General features: G+C 37.3%; 1 protein-coding gene across 6 annotated transcripts in view; it reads left to right on the plus strand.

The window, feature by feature from the left end:
* LOC126184790 (band 7 protein AGAP004871-like) overlaps positions 1 to 22011 on the plus strand; it is a 489046-nt gene extending 467035 nt beyond the window's left edge. For all 6 annotated transcript variants that reach the window (XM_049927367.1, XM_049927368.1, XM_049927366.1 and 3 more), the window contains 3 exons: positions 6153 to 6314; positions 9407 to 9572; positions 19482 to 22011. In XM_049927367.1, coding sequence (XP_049783324.1) covers positions 6153 to 6314; positions 9407 to 9572; positions 19482 to 19595 — 442 coding nt within the window. In that variant the 3' untranslated portion in view covers positions 19596 to 22011. The remainder of the gene's footprint in view (positions 1 to 6152; positions 6315 to 9406; positions 9573 to 19481) is intronic.
* The last annotated feature ends 2888 nt before the right edge of the window (positions 22012 to 24899 follow it).

The raw sequence follows: 24899 nt of genomic DNA on the forward strand, positions 1-24899 counted from the left end.
AGAGGTGACATGGTATTAGTGTGAACATTAGCTAGAGTGTGTGCATTGTTAAATGTAGTGTAAAGTACAGTAGGTTTGTTTTTGATAGAATTTATAAAATCTGTGAATGTATTATTTTGAGAACATCAAAATATGTGAGAACAAAAATGCATGAGATAGCACCCCGAGTCAAAGAATTATACAAGATACTCTGGTAAATCTTCGATATTACATTACTGGCTGCACACAACATAGTTGTTATATATGTCTTACGTTTAATAGTTTGAGTAGTGTAGGTGAAATATAAAAACACTGTGAGTAATGCCTAGCGATAATATCGGAGAAACTATTTTTCATGTTCACACAGCTATTAACCACCAGGAAATCAGATCAATTCTTTTATCAGCTGCAAGACATGAGATGCAAGTGCAAATTATTAAGTTAATTGGTAACCTACTTCTGCCATAATAATTGACAACTTTATCTGCTCCCTGACTGCAAACATCTTTCTAACAGCCAGAACTAAATGTTTACAATTGTATTTCTGGAAAAAGATTATGTAAATGCACTATTGGACTACTGACACAGTTTTCTTCTGAAAGTGTAATGCAAGATTTTAGACAATATACCTTATATAACCAGTTTTTTAACTAGTTAACCTAGATCAACTTATTTGGGTTTCTGCAGATACAGTAGAATGATCCCTGCTCATATGAGATATGGTATGAACAATGAGAAATTAACTTTGAAGATATGAGAGGTGAGTGTGATATTCATGTGACACTGCTGAGAATAAAAAAGGAAAAAAAAAAACTGCTTACCAAACAGAAAAGCTTAAATTTTTGTGACTGTTGTACAGTATCTCTGTTTGTGTTCTATTTCTGAGGAGCATAGCTATGGCCATTATTTTTTCAAATTGTACATTAATTACTTCTCAACTGTTCTTATACACTGCAAGTATCATTGTACAGGTTGATTCCATAATGCTATTGGAAACTTTCAGGGATAATGGAGAAGAGTAAATTTATCGATTTGGGGTCAGGGACTCTGGTTCGGAAACGATCAAGTTGAAACTTATAATCGAAAATGGTTCTGATACCTGTGACAGTGTTGCTATGGTTGCATAGCAGCCAACTTACAGAGGTGATAGTATGGAGCAAAACAAGCAAAAAATGTCTAGCAAACATGGGCTCTTAAATGCATACCTGAAGAGCTGTGGCCACTTGTTCAGTAGAAGAGATGTGTTTCATAGTATCAAAGATGAACAAGGAGCTCATAGCTCTCAAGGCATGCATTTTAGCACCCATATATACTGGACTTTTTTCCTTATTTTGGTCCTTACTACCTTCTCCAAAAATATGGAAACCAAAGAGCTAGCAGTAGAAGACATGTTTTTCACAGTATCAGTTCACTGTCAGAAGTATCAGAATAATTTTTTCATATATCTCTCAACTTGGTCATTTCTGAAACAGGATCCCTTGCCTGAAACTGACACATTTATCCTTCTCCATCATCCCTGAAAGTCTGTAACATCATCAGTGTTACTGATATGGAAGGATGGTGAACTTGAGAACAACTATCAGGTACATTACTGCTGACTTTCTAGCATTTTCACAGTGTCCATGGACTGTATGTCTGAAATTTATGAGCTGTAAACCCCAAAAAATTCTTCACTCATTCTGTGCTTATTCCTTTCAACAAATAATTATGACACAATTTGAGACTGAGCACTTAAACTTCTTTGGACACATGGGGTTAGTTTTTAATAATATGTCCTCTCTCCACTGACATTCAGAATACTCTTGTCTGCAGAACCAAACAAAAAATTGTGATTACAATTACAATCACAAGCACTCTCCCTTCTCAATTGTGGTGAGGCTATTTCTTGAGGACTTTCACATCTGATCTCATCTGGGTGGAGCAGGTAGTAATGTTTGTGTTCAATTCTTTCCTCAAGAAAAACAAATTTATGTGAGTTCCATAATAACAAATACTCTTAATATCAGAAATAATCTCCACTAAAATTCTTATTGAGCAAAAAGAAAAAGAACTTCACTATTTCTCATTACTTTGCAGATTACATGTTGTCTTGCCCTAAAAAATGTAAAACAACATACCAGCTTCTGAAATCTGTCCCAAATTATTTACTCGAGTCTAAATAATTATGTTGGAATAATTATGATAAAGTAGACAGACAGATGACAAACTGACAGATGTACTAGGTTTTAGTCCTAATAATATAAAATTTAAAACCACCTAACATTTCCACAGAAATATAGTGAGTGTCACTGATAACACACAGTGCTGATACATGACTGGATAAAAACAGAAAAGAGACCCTTTTTTTCAGAAGGTGAAATCCAGACTCAATCTTCTGTAACAATAATTTAGAGCCACTAAAAGAAGCATTTGTGGTATAGGTTTTACCAAATTAAATCCCACACTAGGTGCACTTGTTTCTGTCTTGGTTTTGTTTTCTTTGAAGTTGAATATGAGCAATGATGGAGAATCCCCAATGAAATGCAAAAAGTTGAAAGGCTGAAGACAAGCAATTGACATATTCAGAAGGTAGCAGATAATCACATAGAGTAGTAGTTGAGAACTGATTGTAGCTCAGTTTCAAAATTAAATGAGTACTGAGTGAGACCTTGACAACTGCCAACTGTAGAAAATGTTCGATGACTAAATTATTATAATGTTTTTTAATGAATACTATTATTGCATTTTTTTTCTTTACTGGAAATATTCAGGTCAAGCATAGTTGCAGAGCAACCAATCAGTTCGAAGAGGTGTGCGGCCTACAGCACATCAAACTGACTGGTTGCTCTGCATCTATAATACATATGAAGATGTTCAGCAAAGCATGAAACACACACACTTACACTTGGTGCTACATTCTCCTGTTCCTGCAAGCTGATTAAGCTGTCTAGAATTTAGCTCAAGGAGCAATGAAAACTACACTCCTGGAAATTGAAATAAGAACACCGTGAATTCATTGTCCCAGGAAGGGGAAACTTTATTGACACATTCCTGGGGTCAGATACATCACATGATCACACTGACAGAACCACAGGCACATAGACACAGGCAACAGAGCATGCACAATGTCGGCACTAGTACAGTGTATATCCACCTTTCGCAGCAATGCAGGCTGCTATTCTCCCATGGAGACAATCGTAGAGATGCTGGATGTAGTCCTGTGGAACGGCTTGCCATGCCATTTCCACCTGGCGCCTCAGTTGGACCAGCATTCGTGCTGGACGTGCAGACCGCGTGAGACGACGCTTCATCCAGTCCCAAACATGCTCAATGGGGGACAGATCCGGAGATCTTGCTGGCCAGGGTAGTTGACTTACACCTTCTAGAGCACGTTGGGTGGCACGGGATACATGCGGACGTGCATTGTCCTGTTGGAACAGCAAGTTCCCTTGCCGGTCTAGGAATGGTAGAACGATGGGTTCGATGACGGTTTGGATGTACCGTGCACTATTCAGTGTCCCCTCGACGATCACCAGTGGTGTACGGCCAGTGTAGGAGATCGCTCCCCACACCATGATGCCGGGTGTTGGCCCTGTGTGCCTCGGTCGTATGCAGTCCTGATTGTGGCGCTCACCTGCACGGCGCCAAACACGCATACGACCATCATTGGCACCAAGGCAGAAGCGACTCTCATTGCTGAAGACGACACGTCTCCATTCGTGCCTCCATTCACGCCTGTCGCGACACCACTGGAGGCGGGCTGCACGATGTTGGGGCGTGAGCGGAAGACGGCCTAACGGTGTGCGGGACCATAGCCCAGCTTCATGGAGACGGTTGCGAATGGTCCTCGCCGATACCCCAGGAGCAACAGTGTCCCTAATTTGCTGGGAAGTGGCGCTGCGGTCCCCTACGGCACTGCGTAGGATCCTACGGTCTTGGCGTGCATCCGTGCGTCGCTGCGGTCTGGTCCCAGGTCGACGGGCACGTGCACCTTCCGCCGACCACTGGCGACAACATCGATGTACTGTGGAGACCTCATGCCCCACATGTTGAGCAATTCGGCGGTACGTCCACCCGGCCTCCCGCATGCCCACTATACGCCCTCGCTCAAAGTCCGTCAACTGCACATACGGTTCACGTCCATACTGTCGCGGCATGCTACCAGTGTTAAAGACTGCGATGGAGCTCCGTATGCCACGGCAAACTGGCTGACACTGACGGCGGCGGTGCACAAATGCTGCGCAGCTAGCGCCATTCGACGGCCAACACCGCGGTTCCTGGTGTGTCCGCTGCGCCGTGCGTGTGATCATTGCTTGTACAGCCCTCTCGCAGTGTCCGGAGCAAGTATGGTGGGTCTGACACACCTGTGTCAATGTGTTCTTTTGTCCATTTCCAGGAGTGTATTATCTAGCGAAACTACATGAAAAAGAACTGAGATATATTTGAAACTGTGTGCCTTATTAGGTGAGAATATTACCATAGATTATGCTTGTATAAGTAGCTTTTGTTCACTTGTAAACTTACAGCACAATCCACAAAAGTAAAAGAAATAGTTGTTTTTGCAGTGTGTGTCTCCATATCCAGCAAACTGCCTTATTGTTTTGTATTACGGAATTTGAAAGTGGTATCGAGCATTTAACCGGCACTCTGCAGTTGTAGGCAATGTGGGAACTGTTCTTTCTGATTTAAAGATTAGTAGTCATTAGAAAGAACATGACTCTATTAATATATTTTGTGCTTATCCTGAAGACAATGGGTTTGTGATTGTATTTCCTTACAAAGAAGACAACACTCAACCCTCTACCATTCTCTCCCCACTCCCAACCTCCCTCCTTCAATGGATGGACACGATCTCCATGAAGGTTAAACTTTGTGTTTTTGTTTTTAAATATGTTTTGATTTCTGTAATTGTTTTTCAGAAGTTCTCATGACAGCTAGCATTTTTCTGCCATACTACTTCCTAAAATGTTAGCAGCATTTATCCTCAGATGTTTAATTCTGCACTTTTACTTTGCCAGATTTACAATAACTGACAGTTTGCACTTTCTGTGAAGTGTTTATTGTACTATAGTGTTATTAAAACAAAAGTAAACTGTCATCAACATCATAGTTGGTTTCAAGACCATAGTGCCTTTACTAAGTCTGGTTTTATTGGAGGTGGTACACCATCGTCTTCATCCAGTTTTTGATATGATGTCTTGTATTAATTTTTGATACCTTGATATAGTACTTTGACCCATATATTATAACATCTAAGACCTTGCTCTTAATTTTATTAAGGATATAATGCTGTTAAACGTTTTATAAACTGTATTTTGTAAAAGATATGTGACAAAGTTCTTTTATAGTGCAAAATGGGCCTCAGAAGTGACACTTGTTTCACAGTGGGAAGTTGCTCCCTAAGAAAGTAAAAAAATAGAGTAAAAATTAAGAACTTCTAAGTTGTTATAAAGCAATACAATAACGGGAAATCATTGGTGAACTGTAAAGAAAGGTAGTGTCAGGAAATACAAGCAGTAGCCATGTAGTGTAGGGCTTCACTGCAGCCTGCCTTCATCCATTAAGAACTCAATGTCAAAAACCAAAACACTGTTGTTCACACATCTTTTGTATGCTTGCCTATTGATCAAGACTGCTTTTATGTAGCTGGTTGTTGCTTTTTTTCATAATTTTACAGTGTAGGTTTTAGTACTTCATTCTGTTGATGGTCATGATGCTCATGAATGGGATGCACTGTGCTGCTTCATGTCCACTATGAACTTAACACCATCACATGGGAAACAATGAGCTCCCAATGGATTTAGATTGAATAGAAGACAAGTGACTGAATGTCATATAGATAAGTCTGTAATGATGGGAAGAGGGGGAGGACATTCTACTGAAATTGAAAAAGTGCTGTTAATGGTATAAATAAGAAACAAAAATTGTTTTGTTTTGAACATACGCAGACAGCAGATGGGCACAACTTGAAATTCAATGATTGCATCTAAGTTGGAAATAACAATATTTCTTATCAAAAATGAAACAAAACATTTTAATTATGTTATCATAAATAAGAGGGAATACAGGTGATTACTGGGAATTTTTTATTGCTATATGGACATGCTCTCATTGTCATTAGCGTATGGGCTTAGAAAAACAAACTAACTACTAGCCCGAGAAAACGCTTTAACCTAAACTGCTTTCATTTACAGCCATTCTACTCGCCTGCTTGCTGCAACAACATTGCGTAATGTTCTGGGCACAAGAAACCTATCTGAGATACTGTCTGAACGAGAAGCAATTGCCCATACAATGCAGTCAGCTCTTGATGAGGCTACAGATCCGTGGGGTGTGAAAGTGGAACGTGTTGAGATGTAAGTTACGGCACTTTAAATATCTTCAACAAATTCTGTTTTATGAACTTTTACTATTATAAATGTTTGTAATAATGTTTATGGAACATTCCAACAGTTCTTGGAGGAACATAGACATATTAGCAACATGAATACACAATTTTAATGTTCCACAATAATTATTTAATAGTTCATTACGAACCAGCTTTCAATTCCTTAGGCCACCATGAGATAACTTAATACTAAACAGAGTCCACACAACTTCAGCAAGAATTCATAGCTGTACAAAGATTTTATGACTATGTCAATATAGTCATAAAATGTCACGTGTTTTTGTACAACAATATTTGTATAGCTATTATTTTTTATTGAATTTGCATGGACTATCTGTTTAGTATTAAGTTATTTGATGATGGCCAAAGAAGATGAAAGCCAGTTCATAATGAACTATTAAATAAATATTGTTGTGGAACATTAATACTGTGTATTCAAGTTATGAAAAAGTTGGTCATATGTTGGTATAGAAATCTTGATCAGTGGACCGAGCGAGGTGGCGCAGTGGTTAGACACTGGACTCACATTCGGGAGGACGACGGTTCAATCCCGCGTCCGGCCATCCTGATTTAGGTTTTCCGTGATTTCCCTAAATCACTCCAGGTAAATGCCGGGATGGTTCCTTTGAAAGGGCACGGCCAACTTCCTTCCCCTTCTCTGCTGAATCCAATGAGACCGATGACCTCGCTGTCTGGTCTCCTTCCCCAAACAACCCAACTCCATAGTATATGTGGAGACTAATGCAAATCATCTCTTATGACATCTGCTCCACTACTGTCAGAATTTGTAATAAATAATGTTAAGTAAGAATTCAGGTTCCAGAATATTGCATTTTAGTGAAACCAGCAAGGATTGGTTGGTTGCCTAGTCAATTTGGGGAAGGGGACCAAACAGCGAGGTCATTGGCCCCATCACGTTAGGAAAGGATGAGGAAGGAAGTTGGACATGCCCTTTCAAAGGAACCATCCCGGAATTTGCCGGAAGTGATTTAGGGAAATTGCAAAAAACCTAAATCAGGATGGCCAAATCCTGGTTTGAACCGTTGCCCTCCCGAATGCAACTCCACCGCTGCACCACCTTGCTCGGTAAACCAGCAAGGAAAGGGTATTCATAGCCTGAAAGTTGATTCATTACATTTCTGCAGACCATTACACTAATTATGTGCCTCTTTATGTGGCTGTAAAGTTATCATCTGAAATGTCTTAAACAGGATTAAGTGGCGTGTTACTAGACAAGCTATGGGCAATAAAAGTTTAATTCAGCTGATAAATGAGAGAAACAGTGATAGCCAGATTGTCAGGTAACAGTGCAGCAGATGTAGATTCAACAAAATCTGGAATTTGTTTTATCGATATTTCAAAAATTATTTCATTACAAACACTGACATGATTACCTGTTTGATTTTCATCCTAGGCAGACTATTATATCACAATAAACATTCTTTCTGTGGGTGCATCTCTTTCAGTAAGTGACTGTAACTGTGCAATAAAGTCACTTGTTTAGAAACAGTGTATCTTATGTGAAACCTGAGTTTCTTCCAGCACATAATGTTCAAGCAGCGTATGGATTTGTAGCCAGGTGATCAGTGTCTCCAGGCTGATAGTTTGTCACAATCCAGTGCAGCATGGAGGAGTACTTTTGTACCTTCGTTTATAGGGCCCACAACATCTGAGAACCCGAAAGTTTGTTAGCTGAGTTGTCCCACTTTGAAGTCATCACCAGGATTCTTAGAGTGAAAGACAAATCAGCAATGCATTGTGTCATCCATCAACATTCAATTGGGTGAGTGAGTGTTGGAAATAATAAGGGGACACCAAAGTCTACAGCCTTTTACCCTTGCATAGGTATCATTTCCAACAGGATTTGTTGTACTATGTGGAACCGTGATGTGAAATGTGTTTTCCAACCATCATCTAAGATTAGGACCCTTTAGTACCAGTAAAGGTTGATCATGGTTTGTGTAAAGTGCCCTTTAGTACCAGTAAAGGATGATCATGGTTTGTGTAAAGTGGCTGTCATAAATTGGTTAGGCCATCAGGATTATGGCAGATTAGAGTATTACTGAGTGTGAACAAAAAACACACACACACACACACACACACACACACACACACACACACACACACACACACACACACACACACAAAAACAATGCATTGGCACCTGGCCTCATATGCACTGTAACAACATTGTGATTATGGCAGCACTTTCAGCTATTGGGATAGTGTTAGTAAGGAAACAGTTGAGATCAAATTAGCAAGTAACCTAACAAATTTTTGCTTAAATTCTGCTCGGAATATTGCTCTCTCCTTGTTCAAATGACAGAAGGACAGAGTTAATGCTACTTCACCCATTAGTAATTAATAATTAATATTAATATTCACTATAAATACTTCTTGTGCACATGCGGATGCGTGTGCATTGCTGTATACATTTAATGTGAATTTCATAACAAAATTCATCAATGTATTCCTTAGGTCAAGAAAATTTCTGTAGATTATATGTTTGCGACGTCACACATTTTGTATTGAAGCCAACTTGTAAGTGCTAGAATAATCAGGAAGCTGAATTAAACACAACAATCAAATGATTTGTACTCCCTGTTTGTATCCAATTATCATCATAATGGTGAATCTTTTCTATGTCTAGAGTTAATGTCTGTGTTATCGTGTACTATGGAGTGCAGTTAAAATAACACTTTGTAAGGATAAATTACCTGCTTTGTGCAATATTGTAACCAGTGGTTAGTGCAGGATAAATAAGTCCAAAAAGTTGAATGAACATATTTTGACATGATTCCAGTTTTGCAGTTTTAATAAAAACGTTTCCTGTCATGTGAAACACTACTAAGTTTTCCAGGCAAATCATTCACCATGTAGTGGAAAGGTTCAATTTTTTTTTCAAAAATAGAAGAAAAATGGTAAAAATGAAGTGATAAAATTCTCTCAATCTGTTTTTCACTCTCAGCCACTAACTTATATTTCTATACAGGAATGAGTTACAGAATAACAGATCACGTTTTTATTTCTTATTCATTTATTTGTTTTTAATACTTACAGAAAAGATGTACGACTACCAGTTCAATTGCAGAGAGCTATGGCAGCTGAAGCAGAGGCTGCACGAGAGGCTCGTGCTAAAGTAATAGCTGCAGAAGGAGAAATGAAGGCTTCACGTGCTCTGAAAGAAGCTTCTGATGTTATGTCTGAAAGTCCAGCTGCCTTACAGGTTGGTGGTATTGTTTTTAGGTTTCCTCTAGTACTAAGTACTTATGAATGATGTAGTGTTTCCATGATCATTGTCTCATCTGCTGAAAAAGATAGAAATAGGGAATCTTCCTGCTGTGATACATTGCTGCATCTAAATATGCTGATACTGTAAGTTGCCCCTTATGTGAAATTGCATACAGAGAGCTGAGTTAGATAAACTGCAGGAGTAAATCTTATCAGTCTGCACTTGGTGTTTTGCTGATTGATTGAGAAGAAGCCTGCTCACCTCATATCTTCTAAAGCTGTCTCGTTTTCCCCATAAATATTCTTTTCTGTAGATTGTGACTCCAAAAAATGCTATTTTTAACACTGAAATTGTGTGTGGCTTTTGGAATTGCTGCTACTGTCACTACAATAATGTTTCAAGTCTCCACTTTAAGAAAAAATGGGTGCTGCCTTCTTTATTTGCCCAGAGGAAACAAGGAATCATTTATGCCTGTCTATGTAACACAGTCAATCCTATGTGAGAGCCTGTCAGAATTTATAAATCACTATAATGATCTCGTGATCTGAGAATACTTTCTCAAGCACCACAGATATTAAACATGACTTCACTGTCTTTATGTCCAATTCTTTTAAGATAAAATTAACGTTTCCCAAAGTAAAATTATAATTTATATCACTTTTCCATACAGGAAACTAGTCCATTTGATCATGAGTGAGTCATGTTCATATCACCAGCATTGACGGATGACTCATTCAAGACTAGTATTTGACTAAAATGTATTGTTTCCACCTGCTTGTACCGTGTCACACTTCTGTGATGGCTCAGCCGTCTGTGCCTATATTCATAATAGTGATCTGGCTGATTTGTTATCTTTTACAGGTTAATTTTTAATAAATGACATTGCAATTGTAAAGTGTCAGCATTGTTAAATCGTTTGTTTTAATATGCCAAACATTAAATGCTATTTCAGGGTGTTATGCATTTGGATCCAGTTCCAGTATGGGAGTTTCTCTGATCCAATGTCACTCAGGGGCAAAGTACATCTACAGCTACATCTGCATGCATACTCCATAAGCCACCGTATGGTGCATGGTAGAAGGTGCCTAGTACTACCACTAATCATCCCCTTTCTTATTCCATTTGTAAATGAAGTGAGGGAAAAAGATTGCCTTCATGCCTCTGCATGGGCCCTAATTTCTCTTATCTTGTCTTTGCAGTCATTACGTGAGCTGTGTGTTGGTGGCAGTAAGGCTGTTTTGCAGTCTTTCACAAATGCTACTTTTCTAAACTTTCTCAGTAGTGTTTCACAAAAAGAATGTGGTTTCCCCTTCAGTTATTCCCATTTAGGTTCATGGAACATTTCGATAATACTCGTGTGTTGACTGAGCCTAATGAAGAGAAATGTAGCAGGATGCCTCAGAATTGTTTTGATGTCTTCCTTAATAGGACGCGGTGGGGATTCCAAACACTTGGACAGCACTCAAGAGTGTGTTACACAAGTCTTCTATAACCAACCTCCTTTCTTGGTGACCTGCAGATTCCTGTACTTTTCCCAATGGACTGAAGGCAACCATTTGCATTCCCTATAACTGACCATATGTGCTTGATCAATTTCATGTTGCTTTGCAATGCTATGCTCAGATATTTAATTGATGTGGCTGTGTCAAACAGCACACCACTAGTACTGTATTTGAAAATTACATAATTGTTTTTCCAGTCCATCTGCCTTAACTTACATTTGTGTACATTTAGAGAAAGCTACCATTAATCATACCAAATAGAAATTCTAGCAAAGTCATCCTCTGTCCTCCTACAGTCGCTCAAAGACATGTTCCTGTACACTACAGCATCATCAATGGGTTGTACTGGGTTCTATTATTTAAGAAGTCTTCAAGCCACTCCACTACCTGAGAACCTATTTATGCTGGGAACCTTCATTAATAGTCTGCAGTGAGGCACTGTGTCAAATGATATGTGGAAATATGGAATCTGCCTGTTGCCCTTCATGCATGGTTCACAGCATTTTGTACAAGAAAATTAAACAGTTGTACACAAGCGATGCTTTCTAAATACCTGCTGATTTGTGGACATCAGCTTTACTATCTCAAGTAAATTTATTATATTGCACTGTCAGAGCTTTTCCACACTCTGGATCCAGGTGTCACGAGCATCTGTCGTTCGTGGAGTGGGTAACCTTTCTCACTACTGGCTCACACAGCTAAAGCATGAATACAGTTCTATATGTGCAACAAATTATGACCCACAGCTTGCCATAAATTCCTCAATGTGATAATTAAACAGTTAATGTGTGATCAGAATTATTTGGTGCAGTTTCTGTAAACTATACAGACCAGGACTCAAACCCAGATTTAGTGCTTCTCATGAGTGGTTGCCTTAACCACTTAGGCCATCTGCACACAGTCCCTAATAGATCCAAATTTCCAACTTAGCTTACATCTGTTAATCTCTTACTGAAAATTATTGCTTCCTGTAAGAGTCCAGACAATATTAGTGCTCCCGCACTGAAGCAAATGTCATGGAACCATCACTCTGTCACTGAAGAGGGTGTGTTAAGGGGTGGGGGGGAGGGGGGGGGGTGCAGGTGTGCCAAACCCCCGACCCACCCACCCACCCACCCACCCACCCACCCAGCCCCACACACACACACACACACACACACACACACACACACACACACACACACACATTTCTGTGATTGCATGATGGCTCCATGACATTTGCTTCAGTGCAAGACCACTAATACTGTCCGAAGTCCTAAGGGAAACAATAATTTGCCAGTAGGGGGTTAATGGACAAGGGACACTACATTGCATTGTGCAATAAGCTGGAAATTTGGGTCGGTCAGGGACTGTGTCCAGATGGCCGAAGTAGTTAAGGCAACTGCTCATGAGAAGCAATAAATCTGGGTTCGAGTCCCAGTCTGGCACACATTTTCTGCTTTCGCTATTGCATTTCCACAGTGCCCTGTGCAGCTGGAAGTAACTGGTTTCCCACCTACCCTTTCACTTTCCTTCCCATTCATGTACTTCAGATACAGTCTGACAACAGTTAACTGAAATAACAACACTGTCAGTAGATGCCATGTAAGAGATTATCCAGGCATATCTTCAGCAGCTTAAAAATGTTTCTCACTCTCAGTGAAATATTTGACTTACAATAGATGTGCTCTTACCTGGCAGATGATCTGTTGCCTGTTGGAGAATGGTGTGTTGGTTCTGAAATTCTTTTCAGGAAGCTCAGTCAAGGAGGACTGTATGGTATTGACCCAGTACTGTGGGTCATTAATACAGCTGCACAAATTTTTGTGATTCAGACGATGTCATTAATGTATTAGATGGGGATAAAATTGGTAGCTATGCCCAATGTTTGTAAATGAATCGTGTTACATTCTATATTACGTCCTGCAGTTTGTTTCTTAAGTGCAGTTTTATGTGTCATGTACCAGGAATATGTCATCTCATCAACTTCATCAAAGGTGCCATTCAGCAAAGGTTCCATATGTCAGTGATGGTTGCTTCTGTATCTTTCTTGTGTTCATTAACTCCGTGTGGAGCACAGCATTCCCTTGAGGAATGGTGATTTTTATGTTAGCATCACTAGGTTGATTAAATCATGTCTGCACAATAGAAAGACTTGATGGGTATCCTATTTCATCAGACGTCAGCATGGAGTGTCCTTTATTGATTCTGATCTTTTTCAGTGATTTCCTAGTTTGTTCAAATACTGAGAGAAAATTTACTCTTTTTGCTGGTGATACTACTATTCTTCTTGAAAGTTGCTCAGTCAGTAAACTAGAAAGTAAATGTAGTGCTATACTTACAAACATCTTGCACTCTTTCACGGCTAATGAATTAATGCTAAATATTGAAAAAACTCAATACTAGCAATTGTGTGTGTCTTGGCAAGAAAATGTAGTAGTCCATTTAAACTGTTATAACCAAAATATATTACATTATGAATCTTCTAAGTGTCTGGGCATTAATTGATGGCAATTTAAAATGGTTTGTGGATATTCTAGATCTTCCTAAAAGACTCAATTTGGCAGTTTATGCCCTGCATGTTATTATGACCCCTCTTGGAGATATGTTTACTACCAAAGCTGCTTATTTTGGGTATCTTTACTCTTACCATGTAATATGGTATAATTTTATGGATTAATCAAACTTTAGCCAAAAGAGATCTTTTTTGCATGAAAGAGAGTAATTATAATCCTGAGTGACAGTTGTCCAAAATGTTCTTGCAGAAACCTGTTCCGTAAGCTCCAAATATTAACCACCACATCTCAATTCTTATTTTCTTCAATGATTTTTGTCTCTAACAACCATTCTCCACACTTATAGTGCTTACCATGATCACAATACAAGGTATAAAAATGACTGACAGAGGGATCTAAACCATACAAGTTTTGTAGAAAAAAGGTGTTCATTATTCTGTCACAAAAATTTTCAGCATCCTTCCATCAGCTATCAAAGTTCACATAAATGTCTTGTCTAAATTTAAATACAAATGTGAAAAGTACCTTATTATTGATTTTTTGTACATTTTCTATTGTAATTTGTACTTTGCAACTTTGTTTTTAATGTGTTAGCCAAAATTCTCTGTACTTGTTTAAGATGGACAGTGTACCAATATTTATTTCTGTACTTAAATTTATTTTAAGTGATTATGTCATGTTATTTGGACTACTTCTTATTAATATTTGTTTTGTAAATAAAAAACACCTTCTCTTGCTGCATTGTATTTTATTCTCCCAGATGCGTTTCATCTTCTTTCACTTTAAGGTATCATCAATGGGACCTGTAATGATACAGTTATGATGCATTTCTGTTTTGTTACGTATTATTCATAGATTATAAAACAGTTCACTTCTCGCTTTTTATGTAAATAAGGAATTACTTACAGTTCTTTGCATTTTTAGTTGGCGTCTGTGTTTCCTCTCATATGTCCATATACTGCAGTTCACACTGGTGCTCTGTTTATGAAATGTTAACACATTTTTATGTTTCAAACATTTTTCTTCCCACTTTTCATGTTGTTTGCCCTTGTTGTTGTGATGCACTAGCAGTCTTCTGTCATTAATACAGACATTTGATAGAAAACTATGACTTCCAGACGTAACTACTTTGAGTTCACTTTGGGTCTCATCATGCAAGTTTTTTGTTAAGGTAATAGCAGAGAATGTTTGACAGTTTTAGTGTTCAGTTGATCTAGGTTTTGTTTTAAATCTTTTGTGGAGAGGTTTATTGACAAATGACTGGAAAATGGGTTGGGTGGTATTACTGTAGTCCTCTGTTGCAGTATTACTGTTGTGGGTTGGCAGGAGAGCCAACACTGGGTTACTAGAGGAAGCCGAAAGGCACGTGTTTTAGCTCACGCAGGCTGGCGTGAGGTCTAGAACAGGACAAGGAAATCAGACTTTATAAAAAACAGATGTAGCTGGTGGAATACTTAACTTTAATCCATAAATGGTGTACATTATTCACAATATCAATAGTAACTGAACATGGCGCCTTGCTAGGTCGTAACAAATGACATAGCTGTAGGCTATGCTAACTATCGTCTCGGCAAATGAGAGCGTATTTTGTCAGTGAACCATCACTAGCAAAGTCGGTTGTACAACTGCGGCAAGTGTTAGGAAGTCTCTCTAGACCTGCCGTGTGGCGGCACTCGGTCTGCAGTCACTGATAGTGGAGACACACGGGTCCGACGTATACTAACGGACCGCGGCCGATTTAAAGGCTACCACATAGCAAATGTGGTGTCTGGCGGTGACACCACAGTTACTCTATTATTTTATCTATTAGTGTAAACAATGAGTTGTTTGGCATATGTACTTGATCATTTAACTGGATTTTCTTTCCTACTTTGGTTTTCTGTGTGTGGTAATTTTCATGCAGGGTTAGAAGCTGTTTTTTTAATTGTTGATTCTAATTATTTTCATGTCTTCTTCTCTAGTGGTTGGTTTGTGATTGTGTTCTCTTAGGCGCTCTGCTAATGTGGAGTGATTTGTCACATACTTCCAGGCTCTCATGTGTTCTGTGTTCTTTGTATCCGACATCAAATGTCCTGCCTGTTGGTCCTATGTTCCTGCTATCTCAAGTTTTACACTGCAATTGACATATTTCTGGAATATGTTTCTGTTTCTTGTCAGTTTTGGGGTGTATTTTTATATAGAAATGTCTGTTGTGTATGCTGTGTTTATTCCCTGTCTTTTGAAAATGTTGGTGATTTGTATGTTATTGTGTGCCATCTTGTGTTTTCTCTTATATTTTCCGGATTATTCTGCATAGTTGTTTTGGTGCTGGGTATTTGTGATTGAGTTTGGTTATGTTGTGATGATGTCAATAGTTTTGTGCTTTCTGCTTTTATTTTTCTTTTAATTTTGTTGTTTAGCCTTGTGACTGTGTTACTATTGTGCCCATTGTTTCAGGCTATATACAGTATTATGTCCAGTTCATTTTGGTAGTTTTCTTTGTTGAGCAAGACTCTGTTGAATCTGTGGAGCATGTGTTGAAGTGCTGCTTTTCTTTTGTGAGTGTGGGTAGTTAGAGGATTGGGGGATGATAACGTCAGTTGCTGTGGTTTTATGGTAAATTTCAAACATATGCTTATTGTTTTGCTCTTTGATGGTTATATAAAGAGAGTTAATTTGGTTATTCTGTTCTGTGTTGATTGTGAATTTTATATTTTTATGTACCTTGTTGATGTCAGTGTGTAACTTTTCAGTTTCTATTTGTGGTTCCTCTATGAAGCAGAGGATGTCATCCATATACCTGAACCAATATAGTGTGTTGTATTCTTTCATTCGATGTGGTTTATAAGAATATTTGCTAAGGCTTCTGACACTGAGGATCCCATTGTCCACCCATTTTCTTGTAAATAAAATTCATTATTGAATTGTAAGTAATTTTGTTCTTTTATGAACTTTATTAATGTATTTCCTTAATCTGTTTATCAGGTAGCTGACTATGTGTTTTCAGGTTCTTATCTATGATTTCTGTTGTTTCGCATACTGGTATGTTAGAATACATGCTTTCTGTATCAAATGAGAGGAGTATTGCTGTGTCTGGGATTTTTATATCTTTTATTTGTTGTATTAGCTGTGTAGAGTTTTTAATAATTCTGTCTTCTTGTACAATGAAGTTTTCAAACAGTAATTGTAACATCTATCCTTGTACATGGGAAATTTTCTGAAATCCTGAATCAGTCTTAAAGGAAGATTCAGTTTGTGGACCTTTGGTTGGCTTCGGAGGACAGTTGCAATGGGATTACACTGTGTCAGCTTTCTTTTATCTGTGTGATGTGTACATTTTTTTACTTATGACTGGAATATGTTTGTTGGGTCCGATTTTAATTCTGTAATGTTATTTTGTGAGATGAGTTCTTATGTTTTTACAATGTATTGTTCTTTGGGTATAAGTACTACTGTGTTCCCTTGTCTGCTTTTGAAATGATTATATTTTGATTTTGATGTTTTTTCCTAAGTTTTTTGAGTGTTATAAATCCTGTGTTTGTGTTGTTTTTGTGTTGTGTTTTCATATTGGTTATTATATCAAGGTTTTCCTTTTTTAATTAGTTCTCTAGTTAATCCAGTGTTGACACTACTGTTTCCTCACATATCTTCCCTTGTCAATATGGTTTTTCTTCTATAATTAGATTTTCTGTGTAATGTTCATCTGCTTCTTCTCCAAAAGTTCATAACAGAACAAAATTAGTTCCAGTTCAATAATTAATTTTTTTTGCAAGAAGATAGATTACCAATGAGATCCCCTGTGTCAGGAGCCTTAACAAATATTTTTGTAAACCACACTGAAGAGATCATTTTGAAAAAACTGTAGCAAAAGAATGCAACATGGTTCAGGCATATGGACGACATCCTATACTTAATAGATGAACCACAAACAAAAATTGAAAAATTACATACTGACATCAACAACATACATAAAAATATAAAATTCACAATTGAAACAGATCAGAATAACCAAATTAACTCTCTTTATATAACCACCAAAGAGCAAAACAATAAGCATATGTTTGAAATTTACCGTAAAACCACAGCAACTGACATTATCATCCCCTAATCCTCAAACCACCCACACTCACAAAAACAAGCAGCACTTCAACACACGCTCCATTGATTCGACACAGTCCCACTCAACAAAGAAAATTACCAAAAGGAACTGGACGTAATAATGTATATAGCCCAAAACAATGGGTACAATAGTAACATAGTCACAAGGCTAAACAACAAAATTAAAAGAAAAATAAAAGCAGAAAGCACAAAACTGTTGACAACATCACAGCGTAACCAAACACAATCACAAATACTCGGCACCAAAACAACTATGCAGAATAATCAGGAAAATATAAGAGAAAACACATGATGCCACACAATAACATTCATACCACCAACATTTTCAAAAGACAGGGAATAAACATAGCATAAACAACAGACAATTCTATCCAAAAATACACCCCAAAACTGACAAGAAACAGAGACATACACCAGAAAGTAGGTATATATCAATTACAGAGAAAAACTTCTGATGGCAGATAAATGGGACCAACATGCAGAATATTTGATGTTGGATGCAAAGGATACATGAGAGCCTGGAAGTATGCGACAAATCACTCAACATTTGCAGAACACCTAAGAAAACACAATCACAAACCAACCAATAGAGAAGAAGGCATGAAAATAATTAGAATCAACACTAAAAAAAAAAAAAACCTTCTAACCATGCAAGAAAGTTACCACACACAGAAAACCAAAGTAGCAAAGAAAACCCAGTTAAATGATCAAGTACATATGCCAAACACCTCATTGTTTAGACTAATAGATAAAATAACAGAGTAACAGTGCAACAGAGGACTGCAATAATACCACCCAATCCACTTTCCAATCATTTGTGTACTTTGTTAGGTTGGCAACATGTACATAAACAAACCAAACAGCATGAGACCCAAAGTGAACTCAATGTAGTTACATCTGGAAGTCATAATTTTTTGAATCAAATGTCTGTATTAGTGACAGAAGACTGATAGTGCATCACAACAATAAGGGCAAACAACATGAAAAGTGGGAAGAAAAATGTCTGAGCCCTAAAAACATGTTAACACGTCATAAACAGAGCACCAGTGTGAATTCCCGCATATGAACATATGAGAGCAAAAACACTGATGCCAACTAAAAACGCAAAGTACTGTAAGTAATTCCTATGAATAATACATATCAAAACAAAAATGTATCATAAATCTATCATTATAGGTCCCACTGATGATGCCTCAAAGTGAAAAGAGGCAAAACATGTCTGGGAGAATAAAATACAGTGCAGCAAGAGAAGACATTTTTTGTTCACAAAACAAAATATTTATTTGCTTTCTGCAGAGGATGGCCATGCATCAAACTAGTTATACCTTATTAATTTTGCTTCAGCCTTCAAAATTTAAGCATATTCACCAATTTGTGCTACATTTTTGCTACAGTACATTTCTTAATTATATTTGTTGTGTCTCTATAGCTGTAAAACTGATGTGTTCACCATCCTTATAGCTTATCACAATATGGATTCATGGAATTCATAATAAATGAAGAATAAAAAAATAAAAACCATACCATTTCATGATCTTCCTTTTATTTTGCTTCTACTTACTTAGAGCTGCTGCTGAGTTTGTGGAGCAGTGCCTAAGCAGAGCTGAAGTAAATCATATAGCCTACAAATGTCTATTTACATATGAAGCTGCAGTGTACATACAGATCGCAGTATTTACAAAACTGAAATAATAGGGAGCAGTGTTTCACCTGCAATTTGTAGAACATGTTTAAAAATTTAATTTGTTTGTTTTTCTGATAGTTTATTACCTTTTTGTTTACATTAATAATTATGGTCTTTGTTACAGCTTCGTTATCTCCAGACCCTGAATACCATTTCAGCTGAGAAGAATTCTACTATTATATTTCCACTGCCAATGGACATTGTCACTCCTTTTCTCACTAATCTTAAAAAGTCTTAATTCGATCTTCAAACAAATTTACATATATTATTAAGTGATGTGTTTATTGTAATATGTTTATTCTATGTGTGCACAGCATTTGTTTGTATCTCAGGAATTTACATCTAATTTTATACTTTCTTGTGCTTCGTCAAGAGTGTGTTTCATACATACGAAGGAATCCACAAATTTGTATCAGAGTTCACTTTAAAAGCCCATAGAATATAATGTTCAAAACATTCAAGAACTTTTTTTCGTACAACTATAAGAAAATGTAGAAAAAATATTGCCTGAAATGTTACATTTTGCATTAACTTAGAGTAATCTATAGAATTCAGCTGTACATCTCAAGAAATCCATTGCTTCTTATTACCCAGATGTTACATTAGGTATGTGTTGTACAATGAGTATTTAAGGTTAGTTTGGAAAACGGAACTAAAAAGGACTGACATAACACCTCAATCTCTGACAAGATTAAATTAAAGTGTGGTATGCAATGCATGGTGTGACAATAAGAGGTAAAAAGATGAGAGTTTCCTTCATACATTCTGCTAGAGGCAAGGAGGAGAGGAAGGGATTTGGGTGGATGGGGGGGGGGGGGGGGGATTAAGACACTCACCACTAACACCAGCTGTCAGGGACTAATGCAGTACTACTGACAGATGGAGTTGAAACTATTTTACTACTCTGTTGACAGTATCCCCACATGATTTGTGAAATGTGTTGGTACTATAGCTTGTGCTCATAGTAAAAAGTGAATTTACGTATTATTTTCATATTATCCCTGAAAATCCAATCCTTATACTTACACTAGTCACTTTACCTAAAGTATAGAATGCCATCACATTGCCCAGTTTGGTCCTGTGAGAGTTGATATGACACTAAACCCTAATCTTCTTGTGCTCTTTTCTGTGAGAGTTTATATCACACATTATAAATAATAATAATAATAATAATAATAATAATAATTATAATAAATCCTTGTATGAAAGTACAACTTGTATGTTGTCTCAATAACACTCTGTAGTACCTCAGAACCTGTGGTATTTAGTTCCTATTTATCCTTATAAAACAGTCTATGAGCACAGCTTTGTGAATTAATGGGATGAACATATTTCATTCTGAACTCCATCAAACAGTCATGATTCCTGTAGTACTAAATGATGAGATTGTACATCTTGGGAAAAAATATTCGTAATGAGTGGACACCCGTCACTGTTTCAGATTTAAGTGTTGTTTCGTTAATTGAACACCAGAGTAAAATAAAATGATCATATAGATAATTAATGCAGACATCCATGAGATTAGTTTCTGACAGAATGGTAAAAATGAGACAACTAATGGGTTAAGTTGCCCACACATAGTTCACATTCTCTGCAATTTTAAAGAAAAATAAAGTAAAGAAAAGAATGAATATATTCTATGATACAGTAATATGTCAGTGTAATAATTAAATTCTAAATTTTGTCTCACCATGATCAGTATATTTCATTACTTTTTCCTCTGTAATGCTTTTTTGGTATGGCCTGTGAATATCACAAAGTGTTATTCATGTTAGAGACATTGATAAGTAGTAACTACCAGAAAATTTCTGCTGTGTTTGTTTTGACAGCAGGATTTTATGTCATTGGTATTTTGTGATACTTCTCCCATTTTGTGGATATTTGTTTTCCAGAAAAGGGGGAGATGGAAATTGGTTTCTGTGTGTATTTGCGACTGATGTACTGCTATCATTGTAACTGTCACTGGACATGCACTAATTGCTTTCCCAAGATTCATATCGTACTTTTTTGTGATTTGCAGAATAATTTCAATTTGTGTTAGTTTAATCCAGAATTCATACTACTTGCTGTAACAATTATGCAAAATTTCTAAAGTGTGTATCCATTTCTTTTTTAGTATGTTCCAAACATTGTTTGACAATTTATGGGTTGCAATATGAATTTGCCGTGTAAATAGTTCTCTGTGCAAGCCTAAAGTTAATGAAATATATTTGCTTGTAAGATTCTGAAGATACTTTAATTTTTTACAAATAGATGATTGTTATATGCTGTGTGACTTTTTTTATAATACAGCTCATCAGTGATTGGTAGTCAGCATTCATCTGCTGTAAGTATGACTAAAAACATTCATTATATTGTACATTTTCTCTGCATTGTGACATTTCATTCTGCAAACATAACTGAAAGTGTGTGTTCCAAAACTAGTTTCTTGATGAATTCAACTGATAGCTCTGTAGCATACTAGGTATAAGAATCTGTGTTTTCCTTATATATCAGTCGTTTTAGAATTTTTATGGATTGTGGCTTGATTGGCTTTTACTTTGTGTGTTAGTTTTTACTGTATCTTTCAGATAACAATATTGTGACTGATGGATGTAATAAAATTGTGTGTAACATTGTAAGTTTATATGTACATTAAAAATATTTCTTTTATAGATGTTTGTTATCATAGTATCATAGTGTGGAAACAGCATCTCTTCATTCTGTACTCTTTTAGTTTCAGTGTGTAGAATGTGGGTGGTGGTTTATTTTAAAGGTTTGTAATAACATTTGAATGACTGACCAGGATGAAGATGTCACCATGGTTGGTTTTGTTTAATATCCTGAAGCTGTAGTATTGTTAGCTACAAAGTACTGAGAGAGAGAGAGAGAGAGAGAGAGAGAGAGAGAGAGAGAGAGAGAGAGAGAGAATGAATCTAATTACACGTCTGTGCACCACATATCAATTGACTGCATGAGAACGGCTGTCTGTCCTCATTATTGTTTATAATTTTTGTATTTTTATAAAAGATTATCTGTAGACTTAAAAATTATGTAAATGTAATTCATATAGTGAGGAAAATTATGTCAGAATGTACACAATTTAGGAGTAAACAAGACCGCTCAATGAATAGCAGAAGCTTTGAGTCATCAGCTGTCACACACAAAAGAGTCTGTTGATGACTCAGTGCTAATGCTATTTGATGAGTGATCTCCTTTACTCCTAAATTATTTATGTAAATGTAATTCACTTTCCCACAGTTGGTTGGGAGAAGGGGGATAGTCAATAGCATTCCTAAGTGTCATATACTTCCTTAGTGGTTCTAAATGGCTTGCACCTCATTGAACCAGTTCAGAAGTGGTTGGATTTCGATTAGGCGAATCCATGTTTAGTGCCATTTTCTCTCTAATATCTTGTGCTTTGCGTGCAACAAACAACTGAAAGTGCTTCAGGACATTGCATAGTGCTGCAATGCATTGCATTGTTTCAGCTTGGGAACTTAGGCACTGCACTGCTCAGACAGGTGTAGGGGTGCTTCGATAGCAGCCTAGTAGTGTCGTGTTGGTATGTAGTGCTGGTGTACACTCCCTACTGGAGAGTGGGCTCAGATACAGATGTGCACAGCCTCCTGGTAAGTGAGTAGCTGCAATCTCTTTAAAGTCACAGCAGACAGACAGTTTTGTAAAACATCTTATGACATTTGTAGGCTCCAGAAATGGTTTGATTCTTCAAAGTAGAAAGTTGTTTTGAAATGGACAGATGATGATTTACTGGCAAAAATCTGATTTAGAAATTAAATGATCACATGCAGTTTTTACACAGTTTTATTGAGTCTATCATCAGCTAAATTCAATTATAGTGAGTGTATTTTAAATAAAGTAATTGTAAGGCAAGATTTATGACAGAGGAAAATATTCATCACGTCACACTCCTAAAGTTGAGGTGTTAAAAGCTATTGGACTGTTCCTTCTGATATTCTGTAACCATTTTAATCATGGACATCACCGCTGTGTCTCTGACTGCAGGATTTCTAACAGATCCACTATAAACATTAACCTACTACCCTCAGATAATACATACGGAGGCTCAAGTAGTAATGGAGTAAATCCATGGAGGCACACTGATCGCTATAAGAATTTGTAATTTTTGCAGGGCTTACACAGATTCCATTTGCAAGAGTGTGTCAGCTTTTTACAATGCAGTACTTAAGGAGTATACCTGGCGAACAATGCAGGGTTACTATGATGTTCTGGACACTAACCAGCTTGATTTATGCACTGGGGAGTGGCCCATAGTTGTTAAATGGTATTACATGGCTGAGCACATAGTGATATGCGGAGAGATTGTGTATCTTAATTCTGCAGAACTTATTGATGAGTGAACATGCAATGTCACTGAAATACATAATATAATATGATGAGTAGTGACTTTCCTTTTCATAATATTGATATAATGCAGCACATGAAGGGTGTGTTCCACTAGCTGTGAGGAGGATACCTTTCCTCTGTAACATCATTATTACTGACTTCAGTGAATTCTCTATATACCCACTCCTACAACAATTCAGCAGTATAATTATGCACAATATCATTGTATGTCATAACAGTGCACTTTTAGTATACAGGGTGTCCCAGTTATCTTGACCATCCTAAATAACTTTGTCCAGATGCAAATTACAAAACGTTTCAAGCAAATGTTCTTTAGCCATCAGGGGGACATCAATCAGCATGATTGCCTTTATTGTAGTTTTTTTTACAAAGATATGGACAGCAGTATGTCTTTTTAAAATGGCACAGTGTATTTTTTATTCAGTAATTCATTTCCTCTCGTAAAGACCCATTCAAAAATGTATCGTAGTATACCATTCACTGAAATACAACATTATTAATTACATAACACAACATTGACTTTGAGCCCGGGATCACAAACTTGCCCAATTGCTGGAGTTGTCAGAAAACAAATGAAAACCAAGTCAAAACATAACACAAAATTGACTTGGACTCTCCTGTACCATTGCCCAGGAGTAGAACATTTAAAGGTGCTCAAAGAGGTGACCCTGGACACTGATACACTGGTGCACTCGTTGAATGAAAGAATTATTTACTGCATCCAGTGTTGCCTGCTGAAGAGAATTACAAGCAGTCACAATACGTTCCTGCATGTCCTCTAGAGTTGTTGGAATATCACGATAGACAATGTCTTTAATGCACCTCCAAAGAAAAAAGTGCAGAGGATATAAATCAGGAGACCTAGCAGGCCAAGTAACTGTTCCTCCTTGACCAATCCATTTGGCAGGATACCTTCAGTTCAGAACATGACATGCACGCGAGGCATTATGTTCTGGACATCCACTGTGTTGAGACCCCATAAGCATTCTGGTTCTTAGTTCATCCAGAAGAGGAGGAAGAATTCATCTGAGGAAGTTGACATAAGCTGTGTCATTTAGACTGCCATTAATGAAATAAGGGCCAGTAATTGTAGTACCAAACATCCCACAACAGATGTTAACTCTCCATCGATGCTGATGTTACACCTGTCTAAGCCCTTGTGGGTTGTGACTGG

The sequence above is a fragment of the Schistocerca cancellata genome, chromosome 4 (assembly GCF_023864275.1).
Source record: "Schistocerca cancellata isolate TAMUIC-IGC-003103 chromosome 4, iqSchCanc2.1, whole genome shotgun sequence".
In the NCBI taxonomy this organism is placed as follows: Eukaryota; Metazoa; Arthropoda; class Insecta; order Orthoptera; family Acrididae; genus Schistocerca; species Schistocerca cancellata.